Consider the following 16,739-nt stretch of genomic DNA (forward strand, 5'->3'; position numbering starts at 1 on the left):
AACCAGAGCCATCTAATCAAGAAGTCCAGGCCGCTCTTGACCGTGAGCACGGCTGGTATATCAGTTTTACACTCTGCAGAGGTTGTACACTTTCACCACGAGTCATGTTTCCCCATCACGCTTCACACTACCTAGGTGCTCAGCGGGGTCACACTATAAGGCCTTTACAAAGTCCCTCCAAGTCTGTTTTACACCTTCACTAAGGTTTCTAACCGCTAACAGTGGGTACCAACACCATTGCAGAAGCCCCCTCTTGTGCCACACAAACCGACCCGATGTAGCATAACTTGGAGGAAACTAATTACTTGGCCAGGGCCAGAGCCATATAGCCCTCGAGGTTACGCTGTTAAGCTAGGTTACTTGTCCATGAACCGGTCCTTAGAATCCAAGCAGGAACGAGCACAATTCATTCCACCAATTCCAACAATCCACCAGAAAACATTTACCCAAAATCTGGCACACACCTCTACCAAAACCAACCATCCTGTCGGATTCCTATTCACCATGTTGCTATAAACATTACCAACCCAAGTTGCATAAATCATTAATCAATATTAAATGATAACCTGTCCAACCCAAGACTGCAAGCTAAGCAAGATAGCTACCCAACCAACCTAGGTTACAAGGATGATAACATGATAAACAACTTATGAAAAGATTACTCACGTGTAGGTCTTGTTTCTACGATCGCGTGAGCGCAAAAACCGCTGAAAACGGAGATCGGACGAAAAAGATATGGACTCCGGAAGATTTATCGTGAGGGGCATTTCAGGTATTTCACATGAAACACACTGAAATAGATGAAATAAATAGTACTAACGTGGTTAAACAATGATAGAAGTATATATTGAAAAGATGAAACTGAAAAAATTGAATTCGGATTTGATATGAAGGAATAATTGATGAAAAAGACAGAAATTGAATGTACCAAGGACCTATCTGCGAAACCCGAAAATAAATAATTACACTTGGGTCCTTCTTCAACCTCTGGATCAGATTGCTACAGTAGAAACGTGGTACTGTTCATGTGCGGCCAACAGAGAAGAAAAGGGAGGGAAGGGGAGGCCGTGGGGGCTAGGTCCAAGCTCGGCCGGCTATGGGAGGGGGCGGCCGGCTGGGGAGAGGATCTGGGCCGGCCGTGGAGGCTAGCTGGCCGGCCAGAGAGCGGCGCCAGCGGCCTGCACAACACAGGAAACAGAGTTAGCCATGGTGATACTCGTCGGAGAAGGAAGAATAGATGTGAAGGATTCGTGCAATAGGATATACCACGGTGTAGAGAACGAAGAGATCTACCTCTGGGTGGTGGTGGTTGTCGCCGGAACACGACGGTTTGCCTGAAAAAGCTCGTCGAAAACCTAGCATCTTCCGAACTTCGACGTCCGATCTAGGAGGCTATGGGTGGCGACTGCGGAAACAAGATGTACTTCTGGAACCCTTGCGTCGAGAGGAACACCGGCAAATATTTATAGGCAGGATTTGGGTCGATGGAAAAATTAGGGTTTTGGGATTATTTTAATTTCGCGAATTAAAATAATTCTAGAAAATCTAGAATTGCTTTTTAAGCCACAAAAAATAGCCCGGAGCTCAGAAAAATCCTCGAAAAAATCCTGGAGATAGATTGAAGGACGAGGGACTCAACTAAAGTTGTTTGAGCTCACAAAAAGATTGTTGCAAAGATCAAGGAAAAATATTAAGCCGAAGGAAAAAGAAATTTAATTCCAGAAAAGGTTAGAAAAATTCCCAGAGAGAAAGGAACGTCGCTCTATCATATTTCAAAACTATTTGCACTCATAAACACCAAATGCAACCGGCATGAATGCAACACCCTTCACATTATATTACAAAAGTTATTTAAAAATCAACATTTTTCACATTATAAATTGTAAAAACCCTAATTAAATCTTGGAAACTTTAGAAAATGATAAAAGCATTGGTTTTATTCAGTGAAAACTATTCACAACCCAAAATGGAATTTTGGGGGTGTGACACCTCTGTTTTTCGTCCTACCTATTTCTCCTGTTCTATGTCAGAGGACCACCTTATGTTACTGTACAATTTCTCCCGAGTCGAAGATAACTTTATGTACATTTAACATTTCACAACATGAGCATCATCTCACAGAGCCTCCTGGTGTTGTTGGACTTGAGGGCGTTCGTGGACTAGAGGTTGTTCGTGGGATGACAAACTGGTCGACAATGCGCACCGCATTGATTGGGTCCAGGCCCGACACGGCCCTCCATTTGCTTGGGAACTTCCTGGTGTAGCTCATCTGGAATGGCTGCTTGGGTTCCATGTCCCAGTCTGGATCCAGCATCCAATCCTTTGGCACCTGGTTCATTCACAAAACTGAATCATTTTACAGAATGTTTGTTTCAAAAAAATCATTTTTGCAGAATGGCAGCATAGTTGTTTTTTTGTGAAAAGTGTTTAAGTCAGTGAGCTTCTCACCTTGTCCACGGCCAGGGTGAAGACCTCAAGGTCTCCATTTTTCTTGATGTGGAACCGTGTGAATGCCTTATAATTTGCTATGCGCAGCGAGGAGAAGGCCTCGTCGAAATGGATATGGAACCAGTTTATGCATAAATATAAGTAGCTCCCAAACACCAGCGATACGACAGGTGTTGACAAGACCCAGAAGTACAGGAAAACACAGACGTAATAGATGATGGCACCTCCCCGGGGAAGGGACTCTATTCCTTTTCTGCAGATTGTACTTCTAGTTACTGCCATAACCTGAAAGAGAGCATATATGGCATAAGTGGCAAATAGCACCAACAAACAGAAATGATCTCATTATTATATGGCTTACAAAAATGAAAGAATAACCTCTGGGATGTCGAATGCAGACATGAGGTACTTAATACATGCAGGGTAAAGTCCAAAGGTCCAATGCTCGAGACGAGCGCGAAGTCCTGTGGGATCAGGAAAATGTTCGCTTTCCACTTTTCGGTACCATTCATAAAGGGTATGGTAGCCTGAGAACAAGTAAAGCAACAATTCAATTTTACATTGTGGATGACAGGAACATAATAACACACGAGGCCACCTCAAAGAACATACAGCTGTTGCAAGCTACTACACTATCCAGAGAATATAGGACAGGTCATGAATCATACTGCTCTTCTGCAAATTATGGTTGAGCTTTCTTTAAGAAGAATTGTTTAGCCATGTAAGAATCAAAGTTGTAGTGTTACAGGATCTGACTGGAAAGAAAATAACTTGAGCACTTGTGACACTATAATCTTATACTTAAGGGTTCAAGGCAAACGACCTAGAATGATATATGTTATTAGGCAACGATGCACACAAAAAGAAATGAGAGATGAAAGGTTAGGAGAGAAAGACAAACCTGATGTTGCTAATAGATGGTTGCGAATGCAGATTTCAATAGCTAATTCCATAAGTAGCATCAGTAGCACTGCCGAAGTAAGATGAGCAGCGGCATGAAGAAAACCAAGCAAAACACGTCTCCTACGAGACAGTTTTGTGGGTACAAAGAAAAATGATACCATCAATAGAGTAACAACACCACCTAGGGACACATAGGATCGCTCTAGAATCTCAAAAACAGCATTCCACATTGCACTGAAGAAACCATTGATACGACCAGCCCAGGAGTCTTCATGTAAGATGCGAAACGAATCACACTGGATAGCAGAACATATTTGCATCAGGCCACAGATAGGACTGAGTAATTTATTAGTGCTGGTGCAATATGTCAGTATCCACAGATTAGTAATGTAGTATATTTCTGCTTTACCTTCATTATATTATGTTATAATATCATTCGCTATCTGTGCGACCAGAATATTACCCCATTTGTTAAAGCAGAAATATAATATAATATAATATAATGAAGGTAAAGCAGAAATAAACTACAAATTTGTGGGAGGGCAGAAAATTGATGAGTGTAGTCCTCTAGTACCAAAAAATTTTAAAGATCACATGAGATAAAGATAAGGGTGTGTGGGTGTGCTGTACTAAGGGTTCTTTACCCCCTATTTCTTCTTAATATAATGAAGCATAGCTCTCCTGCATTTTCGGGAGAAAAAGTGAATGTAAAACAACAACAACAAAGCCTTTAAGTCCCAAACAAGTTGGGGTAGGCTAGAGTTGAAACCCAGCAGAAGCAATCAAGGTTCAGGCACGTGAATAGCTGTTTTCCAAGCACTCCTATCTAAGGCTAAGTCTTTGGGTATATTCCATCCTTTCAAGTCTCCTTTTATTGCCTCTACCCAAATCAACTTCGGTCTTCCTCTGTCTCTCTTCACGTTACTATTCTGGCTTAGGATTCCACTACGAACCGGTGCCTCTGGAGGTCTCCGTTGGACATGTCCAAACCATCTCAACCGGTGTTGGACAAGCTTTTTTTCAATTGGTGCTACCCCTAATCTATCACGTATATCATCGTTCCGAACTCGATCTCTTCTTGTATGACCGCAAATCCAACGCAACATACGCATTTCTGCGACATTTATCTGTTGAACATGTCGTCTTTTCGTGGGCCAACATTCTGCACCATACAACATAGCAGGTCTAATCGCCGTCCTATAAAACTTGCCTTTTAGCTTCTGTGGTACCCTTTTGTCACATAGGACACCAGATGCTTGGCGCCATTTCATCCACCCTGCTTTGATTCTATGGCTAACATCTTCATCAATATCCCCGTCTCTTTGTAGCATTGATCCGAAATATCGAAAGGTATCCTTCCTAGGCACTACTTGATCTTCCAAACTAATATCTTCCTCCTCCCGAGTAGTAGTGCTGAAGTCACATCTCATATACTCAGTTTTAGTTCTACCAAGTCTAAAACCTTTGGACTCCAAAGTCTCCCGCCATGACTCCAGTTTCTGATTCACTCCTGTCCGGCTTTCATCAACTAGCACTACATCGTCCGCGAAAAGCATACACCAAGGGATGTCCCTTTGTATGTCCCTTGTGACCTCATCCATCACTAAGGCAAACAGATAAGGGCTCAAAGCTGACCCTTAATGTAGTCCTATCCTAATCGGGAAATTATCTGTGTCTTCATTACTTGTTCGAACACTAGTCACAACATTGTTGTACATGTCCTTAATGAGCCCGACGTACTTCGTTGGAACTTTATGTTTGTCCAAAACCCACCACATAACATTCCTTGGTATTTTATCATAAGCCTTCTCCAAGTCAATAAAAATCATGTGTAGGTCCTTCTTCTCCCTATATTGCTCCATAACTTGTCTTATTAAGAAAATGGCTTCCATGGTTGATCTTCTGGGCATGAAACCAAATTAGTTCATAGAGACCCGCGTTATTGCTCTCAAGCGATGCTCGATAACTCTCTCCTATAGCTTCATAGTATGGCTCATCAACTTAATTCCCCGGTAATTAGTACAACTTTGAATATCTCCTTTTATTCTTGTAGATCGATACCAATATACTTCTCTACTCGTCAGGCATCTTGTTCGATTGAAAAATATGGTTGAACAGCTTGATTAGCCATACTATAGCTATGTCCTCGAGGCATCTCCACACCTCGATTGGGATACCATCCGGTCCCATCGCCTTACCTCCTTTCATTTTCAACGCCTCTCTGACCTCAGATTCTTGGATTCTCAACACAAAGCGCCTATTGGTGTCATCAAAAGAGTCATCCAACTGAAAAGTTGTGTTCGTATTCTCACCATTAAACAATTTGTCAAAATACTCTTGCCATCGATGTCGGATCTCATCCTCCTTCACTAAGAGATGCTCCTTTTCGTCCTTAATGCACTTAACTTGATTGAAGTCCCTTGTCTTTCTCTCACGAACCCTAGCCATCCTATAAATGTCCTTCTCTTCTTCTTTCATACTCAAATGTTGGTAAAGATTCTCGTACGCTCTACCATTTGCCACACTTATAGCTCGCTTTGCCACATTGTACTTCTCTATGTTGTCCATACTCCTGTCATGGTACAAGTGTCTATAGCATTCTTTCTTCTCCTTAATAGCCCTTTGGACTTCCTCGTTCCACCACCAAGTATCTTTAGCCTCGTCTTCACTCCACACACTTCTGAGGTTGGTTGACATCTTCTCCCACATGTTGTTTATGCCCTCCTCTTCCTTCCAAGAGCCCTCTTTGATAACCCTTTCCCACGTCTATCCTTTCAATTTCCACCACTTTGTTCTTTCAATCTTAGCTTGTTTATCCCTACGGGCACGCACCTGAAAACGAAAGTCTGCCACCAAAAGCTTATGTTGAGAAACAACACTCCCCTGATATCACCTTGCAACCCAAGCATGCTCGTTTGTCCTTTCTTCTCGCGAGGACAAAGTCAATCTGGCTAGAGTGTTGTCCGCTACTGAAGGTCACTAGATGAGATTCTCTCTTTCTAAAGAAAGTGTTGGCTATCATCAGGTCAAAAGCTACCGCGAAGTCCAGAACTTCCTCCCCCTCCTGATTCCTACTACCATACCCAAAACCTCCATAAACTGCCTCGAAACCTGCACTTGTAGTACCTACATGCCCATTAAGATCTCCTATAAAAAGCTTCTTACTATTAGGTACAACTCTAATCAGGCCATCTAAATCTTCTTAGAACTATCCCTTAGCACTCTCGTCGAGGCCTACTTGGGGGCATACGCACTAATTACGTTCAAGACTATATCACCAACGACAAGCTTGACTAAGATAATCCTATCTCCTTGCCTTCTCACTCCCATCACACCATTCTTGAGGCTCTTATCAATCAAAACTCCTACTCCATTTCTATTCGCGACTGTCCCTGTGTGCCAAAGCTTGAAACCTATATTGTCCATCTCCTTCGCCTTCTGACCCTTCCATTTAGTCTCTTGAACACATAATATATTTACACGCCTCCTAGTCGCGGTATCAACTAATTCTCTTAACTTACCTGTAGCGACCCTACATTCTAACTACCTAAACGGATCCTAGTTGGTTCGACTAGCTTCCTTACCCTTCGCACCCGCCGACTCAGATGTGAAAACCCTTGCTTATTTTTCACTACACCCAGGCACCAATGTAGCGCGTCACTAAGGAAGCGACGACCCGATCCTTGCTCACTTGACACCATGCCCAGATCGCGACACGACGCGTCACCAAGGGGGTGCCGACCCGGCCCTTGCCCATTTAACACCATACCCGGGTTCTGATATGGCGCGTCGCTAAGAGGGTTACGCCCCAACGGTTTTCTTTCGGGTTTCATCTCCATTAGAATGGCTAGATTTAACGTTGGCTCGCCACACCTATCACAACCCTCCTCCTTTACCAGGGTTTGGGACCTGCTATGTTGAGACAACATAGACGGAGTTTAAAACAAATGTAAAACAAATAATTTTTAAGCTTATACTTTAACTTAAGAAGGGCAGTTTTCTACCATACAGTTCATAAAAAAAGTCAACTCATCTAGTTTCTCTCACCTGTGGAAACATTGAGAAAACCAAGACAAAGTACACAAAACCACCAATTACATCAAATTGCCAATTTTTCCTTCGGAACTTCAAAATATTACCAAGCGCAATCTAGAAAATGAAACAAAGAGAAGTCACATGATAACACAAACCACTCAAACATCATGACCAATCAAAATATTACGGATCAGCCTTACCTTGCTAGAATCGTTGTAGGAAGGATATGTTGATTTTGTTTCATACTTGTTCCCATAAAATACCCTGAAGTTTTCGAAGACATGTGTTGGATGCAAAAAGGCCCCGCCACAGCCATTTACAAGTAAGTGCTGTACATGAACTGGTTCTTTTGACTCAACACAAGAATGTCGCATATAATGGTGCAGGTCCCCAGCCATCCGCAGTTTGCATCTTCCCCTGAGGTACTCCCGTATCAAATATGCAACGTTTGTGCCAGTGCTATCACCCCAGTACCAATCAAGGAGCCAGTTTGGTTCATGAGTTATAATAATTACGGAATCACTTTCTCCGACCTGCATACTTCCGGTGGTAAATATGAAGTCACTGAAAAACACATTCTATAATCTTCAATGTTTTCTGCTTATGATAACAAGATCTTCAGTACCGATCAAGCTTATAGAGTAATGTGCTACTATTAAACCATCAAATTTAAAAATGAACTTGACACAACTGCTGATACCATGAAGATCAGAGAATGAAATTACCTTCTGCTGACACAACTCAGCAAAAAACTTGAACTGGTAGACATCAATGTCGCCATGAAGAGCTTGGTCAAGACCAAAAACCCACCATCCGTTGGGAAGCTTCAACGCAAAATAACTCTTCTTCTGAGGTAGGAACCACCCACCCAACCAACTCTTATGACAGATGTACCTTATGAATGTGTTTAATCCATCGAACCAATCTGTTCATGGCCGTATAGATTGTTTGAAACAAGGCATAACATATTCAGAAGTTGGCAAATGACAAGAAAAATGAACACGCATAGCTGCACAAGATTATATGGCATACTTCATATATGAGCAATAGTTACCATGGTTTCCGGGAATCATGAAACACTGTGGTCCTCTGTACCGCCTGAGCTCAGAAACCCCAAGGGGAAGTTCAGGCTTCACCAGTGCTATATGTTCAGGCTTATACCAAGCAGGAGGCTGGAGAGCGTACTCAAAAGGACAGAAAAAACGTCGTTCATACGAAAATGAGGATGGATTTGGATACCTGTGGATAAGCAAGGAAAACTCCCATTATATAGGCAAACAAATTAACAATGAAACTGATAATAGCAATACATGATATCATCTGTAGCTGGAATGTCAAGTTGCCAAGAACCAGATGAGTTTTTATTGGTTATTTAGTAGTCAGCGTCAACAGGAAACATACGCAAGGTCTCCACCAATGAGTAGCAGTTGTCCACGGGGAAATGTTAGCCTCGAATCATCAGATTTTATAACTAACGAGGGTTGAGCAAGTAATCGTGCTACAGCATATGTAGAGTTGCCACCATCACCAGTATCTGCAATGAAGTCAAACCAAAGCTCATCTTTTCCATCAAGATGATCATACAAAAGGTCGTGGCTGTTAGCTTCATCAGGAGTTTTATTCATAGCAGCCTGGTCAAGGTTAGTAAAAAACTGTTAATAATTGGTTTAAGACAACCATAGACTCAACTTTGTAGTGCAAAAGTAAACTCCTATGTGCAAAGCAGTACATAAATCACTACTGTTATGTGCCTATCAGGGAAAGAAATGCATAAGCAATTAAGCAGAAACCAAGGGAACTATGGCGGAGGGAAGAAGCGATGTACCTGCATCATACGCATGTCAAATCGACCAACAAAGAGAGTCACAGATATCATGAGGTCGAAGACAGTTTTAAATAAATCAGTTGATGTCCTGCAGAACAAATTACCAACATGTAAGTAACTTTTGCCATATCACTTGCAGTATAAGAACTAGTGTATGGACTAATATCGTACCCAGAGTACCAAGGAACCATGTCCTCAAAATCTGGTTTCAACTGTTTCTTCAATTTCTCATACTCCGAAATTGTCAAAGGATGAGTTAAAGCCCATCTGTAAATCAAATCAGAGAGAACAAATGTGGAATTAGTCCAAAACTAAACTAACCGAAGACAGATTTCAGTTTCTGTTATTCGCCTACGATTATATAGTTACACAGTAAACTATTTTTTGCTGTTAGTTGCTCCTTGATTACAGCAGCATACTGCATACACATATCAACTAAGGTGATAAGCACCACGTGCCAAGCACCCAAATTTATGAGCCAATAAGATGAGAATCAATGTAAATATGTTTTCACACATTTAGTTGGCTCCTCAATTACGTCAGTATGCACACATGTATCAGAATACCCTAATTTACTAAGTAATAACATGAGAATATGTTACTCCTATCATGATGTTATTACAACACGAACAGAGATACCATTCTAAAATATTCATCATGTAACTGATGGGTGATAAGCTGAATTAATACTATTAGCATTTCCCAAGTTCCTTCAGTACAAATTCAACAAAAGCAAATTTCTGTAGAAATGGGGAAGGTTGAAGTGTTTTGAAAGTTGGCATACCCCGTTGAACGCTCTACGACATAATTGGCAATGTAAAGACCCATCAATGTAGCCCACAAAGAGTAGACTGGTGAGATTTCATTGGAGGAACCTGATCCATTTGAAGACAGCTGAACCAGACAAAGATAAGAATAAACTTACAAGGAAAAACGAAGATAATCATCTAAATACAAACAAAAGGCGCAGTATACTAACTTCTCCATAAATGGCCCATTTAGAGAGAAGAGGGTAATCACTAGCAGAACCAACTGGAGCGAACCAGGAGGAACAGATCTGTTCTTTAAATTTATGCATACGTAATAGCCTTGAAATCAGTGTGTTGTCATCATGCTTTGTCCAAAGTGAGAATACAATCCAGCTAGCAATTCTACGATCAATAGATTTATCTCTTGAAACAGTCCTATTACCACAGTGGCTGTAAAACACACAGCAAGCTATGCTTATAACCTGAAATAAGACAAGAATATAGAAAATGGGTAACGCACAGGTAACAAAAAAAAAATTGAAACGGAAGACACATGAACCAATGTGACCACGGAACTTACTGCACAGTTTTGTATTATAGTAAGCATCTCTGGTTTTTTCTCTGCCATACGAGAAACAAGACCCAAATGCCAAAGGCCAAGAAATATGATATGGAAGACCATCAAGAAAATTAGAGAAGAAATATAAATGGTGAGGAAGAGGGAAAGATTCATCCGCAAATCCAAGCCCATTGACTGAAAACTGGGCAGATGGTATAGTGCTGCCAAGAATATCCATGCAATATACCTGCATTTGGAAACAGCTTCAGAGAACCAAACATCTTGTTTTAACTTCAGTACTAGTTCACAGAAAAGGGGGTTAACGCTTACCATCGGTTGAAGTTCGAATAGTTTGGTTTGATGGTCTTCCTAATAAAAGGTGATGAGAAGAAATAAAAGAAGCCAATCAAACAAGCATACATGGACCACCATTTAAAATTCTTGTCCAACTTCATTATAAGGTTTTGCAAGTTATCCGAGGAAATGAAGAAAAGCCAACAAGCAAACACAGCAATGATAAAATGTCTTAAGTGTTCATGCGGGTATGGATATCTATGAGCCAGGATGTTCCTCATCCTCTCCATTTTGAGAGATTCAATCAGACGGCCAGAGGGCTGCTTACGGAGCTTTTCTTTTCCCATAAAGGTACTGCTTCACAAGTCAGTGATTCATGCTCCTGCAACCATTTAGTGTACTTTATCACTTGAGGAACATCTCAAATTTGTGCCCCGATCTGCATAAGTAAATAATTATGTTGTTTCCCTTCATCTGACAAAATAGGATAACATCTATAAATTCACAAAGGCATGAAAACAAGCATGCAGAAAAGCAAGAGTTAAAAAATCAGAACAAAAAGAAAACACAAACTTCTGACGAAGATGAGAAAAACTGAATTTTAGTGTACTGACTTCCTTACTCCTACCGTAAAATAAAAATAACAAGCTATTAGGCTAACATATTGAACTCTAGTGCTTGGAGATGATTTTTGGAAATTCAACCGATACCGCTTTGTAACATGAACACACAAGTATGCTATCTTATAATTCATCGCACTAACTATGCATTTCAACACTACTCCATCCATTCCAAATTATAAGACATTTTAGCTTTTCTAGATACATTGCTTTAACTAGTAGTGTATATCTAAGTGCATAGCAAAATCTATGTATCTAGAAAAGCCAAAACACCTTATAATTTGGAATGGAGTGAGTACCATCTATTCCCTTTACCATGAGCTACATTGTCCATGTACTGTTGCCATGGTATATCCTAAAAGTCATGCATCCCATGCAACATTATCCGAGATGGAAATTTTGATAATGAAACAAAAGGGTGCAGGGAAACAAATATATGTAGACAAACTTTTTTTTAAATAAAATATGTAGACAATCTGAGCAGACAGAAAATTACATCAACAGATCCCATGTAAACGGTGGCAATCATTATAATAAAAAAAAAGAAAGAAAACCTACTCATAACTGGTTATCCACATCAAGACAAACAAGCAAGCTTGCTCCAGGTGAAGAACCCTGGCACAATACATCATCAATACGACATGTTTTCGTGAACTTGCCCAGAACCGCTGGCAGGACCACACAAGCACACAGCTAGACTAAACTATGAACTGAATGTATGTAACCACCAATTGTCCATTATGACGTATGTACTAGCAGACAGACATAGTCATACTAATGTAGCCGGAAAAAAAAAGGAGACGAACAAACCAATCTACCAGTTCCAGAACATCACCTGAAGGAACAATTCCACCCATAGACGGCAAAAATCACATGGCTTTTACAGAAATTCAAGCGGATAGAGGACAAAATTGATTGCACGCACGGATTTGACAACAAACCGGACAGATTAAAAAACGATGCGCTTTATTATTATTATATATTAAAAAAACGATTTCGATATGCGGTTCGCTCGCAAGCACAAAGATCGCACCTTCTCCTCGAAATTCGGCAAGGAGCTGAGATTATTAAGATTACAGAATAACACATTTATCAAGAAAGCAGGGTCAGCAAACTAGGTTTATGGAAGGAAAAGTAATGGGGGGCAGAGTTAGGGAATAGAAGCAGCGAAACAACTGAGGAATTGTACTCACCGAACTCAAAACCAGGAACCGGCGCCAAAGATCCGCACCGCACCAACCTGTGCCCCTACGAGTGGGCGAGGAACCGAAACAGAGGATGGAATTAAAAAGCTTGGAGAAATCGAGGGGACTCAGCAACCTGGGGCTGCGGCTGGGTAGTTTGCAGGGGGCAAGAAAGAGAGGAGTTTCAGCAAAATTCTGCTCGAATCTCCTACTGAATCTGCTGGAGGGGAGGAGCAAGTACAAACTGACACGGAATGGCAAGAGAAAAAAATTTAAAATGTTTCTGGTTGGTCTTCGTCCAGCAGATGTGCCTTAAGCGGTTTCGTCAAGAACTTTATTATGGTTTTGGTGCGGTCCGGTCCAACGACTCAACGAGCACGAACGGAGACGGAGAGAGTCACAGAGAGGGTGGGTGCTTCTGTCAAGAACTGCAGCTCCAATTTACTGAATAAATCCCGGTGTTTCCGCTGTTTTGTGATCTGGGCCTTGGTGACGAGGCAGTAGGTGTGGATGCTTTGCTTCGTCAAGATGCTGTTGCTTCGGTGGAGGCGGTGCCGTTTGGTTGCGAGGACAACCAGAGACAGGATGGGACGGACCTGTTTTCAGGAGTCTTTTATGTGTGTACCTTTAAAAAAGATGTCACACTCCTGTGTACCCCTCAAAAGTCGTTATCTATATGCCCTCGCTCGAACTTTTCTTTTCCCTCACGCCATTCCATCGGCATTTGCTCCTAACAGTGGGTAACGGCTCTGGAGAATGACTCAATTGCCCTTGGGCTTGTATGGGCGTCTGAACTTTTTTGTTTCTCCTGTGCCATTGCCAGGCCAATTGGGACCTCCGACGAAGCATCCGAAGGACCAGTTGCGGCTGTACACTGGCTGGCAGGTGGGCCTAGACTTCCGTCGGTGCCCTGGCTGACGTCTGCGGTTGGGGTTATTTCTTGTCATCTTTTTGCATTTACATTTGCATTAGCATAACTACAGCAACCTCAAATCAAAATGAAACTCGATCGACGATGTACGCACGCCTTCACATCCCACTCGAGTGCCATTTTTCTGCAGATTAATTATTTTTCTAGATATATGTACGGCATGGAGTACATACGTACTAATAATGTAGATTATACGGCCGGGAGTAATATTCTTACTACTGGTTTTGGGTAATCATTTTCTAAGAATCTTGAGGAGTCAGAACATTGACCAAAATTATAGAGATGAATTACAAAGATTGATAACATCAAATAAGTATACTTAGTTGGTATCATGCATATTATTATTTCATCGTATAATTTTGGTCAAATTTGAGATTATTTGACTCTCGAAGGTTATCGGAACGACGTATAGTTTGAGACAGAGGAAGTATGTATCCTGTTGAGTTGTCTGCCTCCATCAGCGATGCAAAGACCGTACTCGATCCGGACAGTTGTCTCGTGGCATATATATATATATATATATATATATATATATATATATATATATATATATATATATATATATATATATATATATATATATATATATATATATATATATATATATATAGAACTACTATCCTGTAGCTGGCTACAGAATAACTTATTCTGTAGCCACTTTGAGTTACGATAATTACTATGTTATTTTACGAGATTATAGTAACTCCTTACTAAGTGGTTTAATATAACGTTATGGTAAATATCCCCATGTGTTATAGTAACCCAACTATCGTAAATATGTATTTATATTATGGTAAATTAGTATATAAAATTATAGTAAATGGAGGTGGCTACAGAATAACTTATTTTATAGCCGGCTACTGAATAGCCTCTCCCTATATATATATATATATATATATATATATATATATATATATATATATATATATATATATATATATATATATATATATATATATATATAGAACTACTATCCTGTAGCTGGCTACAGAATAACTTATTCTGTAGCCACTTTGAGTTACGATAATTACTATGTTATTTTACGAGATTATAGTAACTCCTTACTAAGTGGTTTAATATAACGTTATGGTAAATATCCCCATGTGTTATAGTAACCCAACTATCGTAAATATGTATTTATATTATGGTAAATTAGTATATAAAATTATAGTAAATGGAGGTGGCTACAGAATAACTTATTTTGTAGCCGGCTACTGAATAGCCTCTCCCTATATATATATAAAAGGTCGATGGTGGTAGCATGCGTGGCAAGCAAGGTCACGGCCGGGGCGCTAGCGTAGTAGCTAGCTAGTGTGAACAGCCGTCGTCGTGCACGTCGATCTATGGTGGTAGCATGCGTGGCAAGCAAGGTCACGGCCGGGGCGCTAGCGTAGTAGCTAGCTAGTGTGAACAGCCGTCGTCGTGCACGTCGATCTAGTTTTGTGCTGCGTGCATATGCATTTGCATGCTAGCGTGATCTTAATTGTTGTTGCCTCGCATGCATGGCATGCAACTGAACTTAAGCCGCACGTCATGGCACGGACGGATGATGCATCCGCCATTCCGGCCCATCTCTCGCGCCTGGCCTGATTCTGTACGCTACCTCCAGGCCTTGACATGTGCGTGACCCGTGTCGTGTCGTGACGTGTTATTGGATGATGGAGACGTGCATGGCACTACTAGAGAAACGGGTTTTAGTCCCGGTTGGGAAGGCCCTTTAGTCCCGGTTTTCCTAACCGGGACTAAATTCCCGGGACTAAAGGTCCACACCTTTAGTTCCGGGTCTGGGAACCGGGACTAAAGGTCACCCACGGAAGAAAAAAATAAAGGAAATCCTCGAGGCCTCGCTTGCTCTACGTGAGATTCGAACCCAACACCTCTCTCCTCACGTGTAAGTACATTACCAACTCAACTGCACACCACTTGTGACAGAGTCACGTGCGCTCTCCTTTTGAATAGACTCGTGGGAGACCTTTAGTCCCGGGTAAAAGACCTTTCGTCCCGGTTGAAGACACCAACCGGGACTAAAGGGTGACCCTTTAGTCCCGGTTGGTGTTACCAACCGGGACTAAAAGTTGGTGAACTTTTACTCCGGGTTGGTGACACCAACCGGGACTAAAGATGACTTTTAGTCCCAATTGGTATTACGAACCGGGACTAAAAGTCCTTTAGTCCCGAACGCAAAAAATATCGAGACTAAAGGCTAAAATCGAAGTGGGTGAAAGGTCTGTTTTCTAGTAGTGTGGCCATGGCCGGGCGTACGCACGCACGCACACTTGGATGGACAGAGAGGACATGTTCTGTCTGTTCCTGCCCTGCGCTCGCTTTTCTCGTCCTTTGGACGGGAGTCGGGAGTCGGGAGAGATTTGAATGCATGGGCACAGAGTATCTGGTACGGTTGAGTTCACCGTCTTTGTTTTACAGCAGAGCTCACCGTCTTTGACCATGGCTTTTGGTCGCACATGGAGATTTGCATGCATGCACGCACAAGTGCACGCGACTTCGTGCAATTTATCATGCATGCATGCTGCCACAGTGATACATTTTTTTTGAGAGAGAACACAGTGATACATTTATTTGTGTCACTGCACGTAGAGCTACTAGGCACCAGAGCTACCACATACCTGACGCAACTGATCATCTGGCATCTGCGTTTCACATTTTGCTTTGCTGGACTCGGATCCGAGGGCACGTACGTGTGCATCCATACGCCAGTAAAACAGCTAGCATGCATGTCGTGCACTGTTGCACTTTGCACTGTCGAAATTAATTGAACATGTAAACAGACGAATCGACCTCGCAAAAAAAAGCATACACCGTACCAGTGCACCAACAGTATACAGGTTAATAAACAATAGTAGTACGTTCAATCAAAGTACTGTGCTCAGTAGTACGTGTACGTGCATGCATGGCCCCTGCAGTTCATTTCTTGAAAATATGTGTACGTGCGTCGGGCAATGATCCAGCGCCTGTCCCACATGTCCCCTCCAGTAGTCCTCATTGCAATGGCCCCTCCCGCGCACGTTCAATCAAAGGACCAACAGGCTTGAAAATATGGCCCCTCCAGCGCTCATTGCAATGATCCAGGGGCAAGGATGGTATTTTTCTAGTCCGGTCCCACACGTCAGAGCCGCCAAACGGTCAACACCTAACAGAATGCCGACGGAATGGCGTGAGGGAAAAAAAAAGTT

General features: G+C 41.7%; 1 protein-coding gene across 3 annotated transcripts; it reads right to left on the reverse strand.

The window, feature by feature from the left end:
- Window positions 1-1,828: 1,828 nt before the first annotated feature.
- LOC136549646 (uncharacterized) lies at window positions 1,829-13,166 on the reverse strand. Of its 3 annotated transcripts, none has more exons than XM_066541010.1 (16): window positions 12,627-13,166; window positions 10,850-11,195; window positions 10,541-10,766; window positions 10,191-10,442; window positions 9,996-10,105; window positions 9,383-9,478; window positions 9,212-9,299; window positions 8,788-9,017; window positions 8,441-8,625; window positions 8,112-8,311; window positions 7,587-7,919; window positions 7,399-7,500; window positions 3,350-3,647; window positions 2,827-2,975; window positions 2,449-2,733; window positions 1,829-2,329 (listed from the first exon to the last, which is right to left on the reverse strand). In XM_066541010.1, the coding sequence occupies exons 2-16, from the start codon at window positions 11,158-11,160 to the stop codon at window positions 2,111-2,113; spliced, it is 3,084 nt and encodes a 1,027-aa protein (XP_066397107.1). In that variant the 5' UTR covers window positions 11,161-11,195; window positions 12,627-13,166; the 3' UTR covers window positions 1,829-2,110. The 3 variants fall into 3 exon arrangements, with proteins under 3 accessions (XP_066397107.1, XP_066397105.1, XP_066397106.1); XM_066541008.1 differs by having other exon boundaries at window positions 10,850-11,252; window positions 12,627-13,165; XM_066541009.1 differs by having other exon boundaries at window positions 10,850-11,287; window positions 12,627-13,165.
- Window positions 13,167-16,739: the final 3,573 nt, after the last annotated feature.

The sequence above is a fragment of the Miscanthus floridulus genome, chromosome 4 (assembly GCF_019320115.1).
Source record: "Miscanthus floridulus cultivar M001 chromosome 4, ASM1932011v1, whole genome shotgun sequence".
NCBI lineage: Eukaryota > Viridiplantae > Streptophyta > Magnoliopsida > Poales > Poaceae > Miscanthus > Miscanthus floridulus.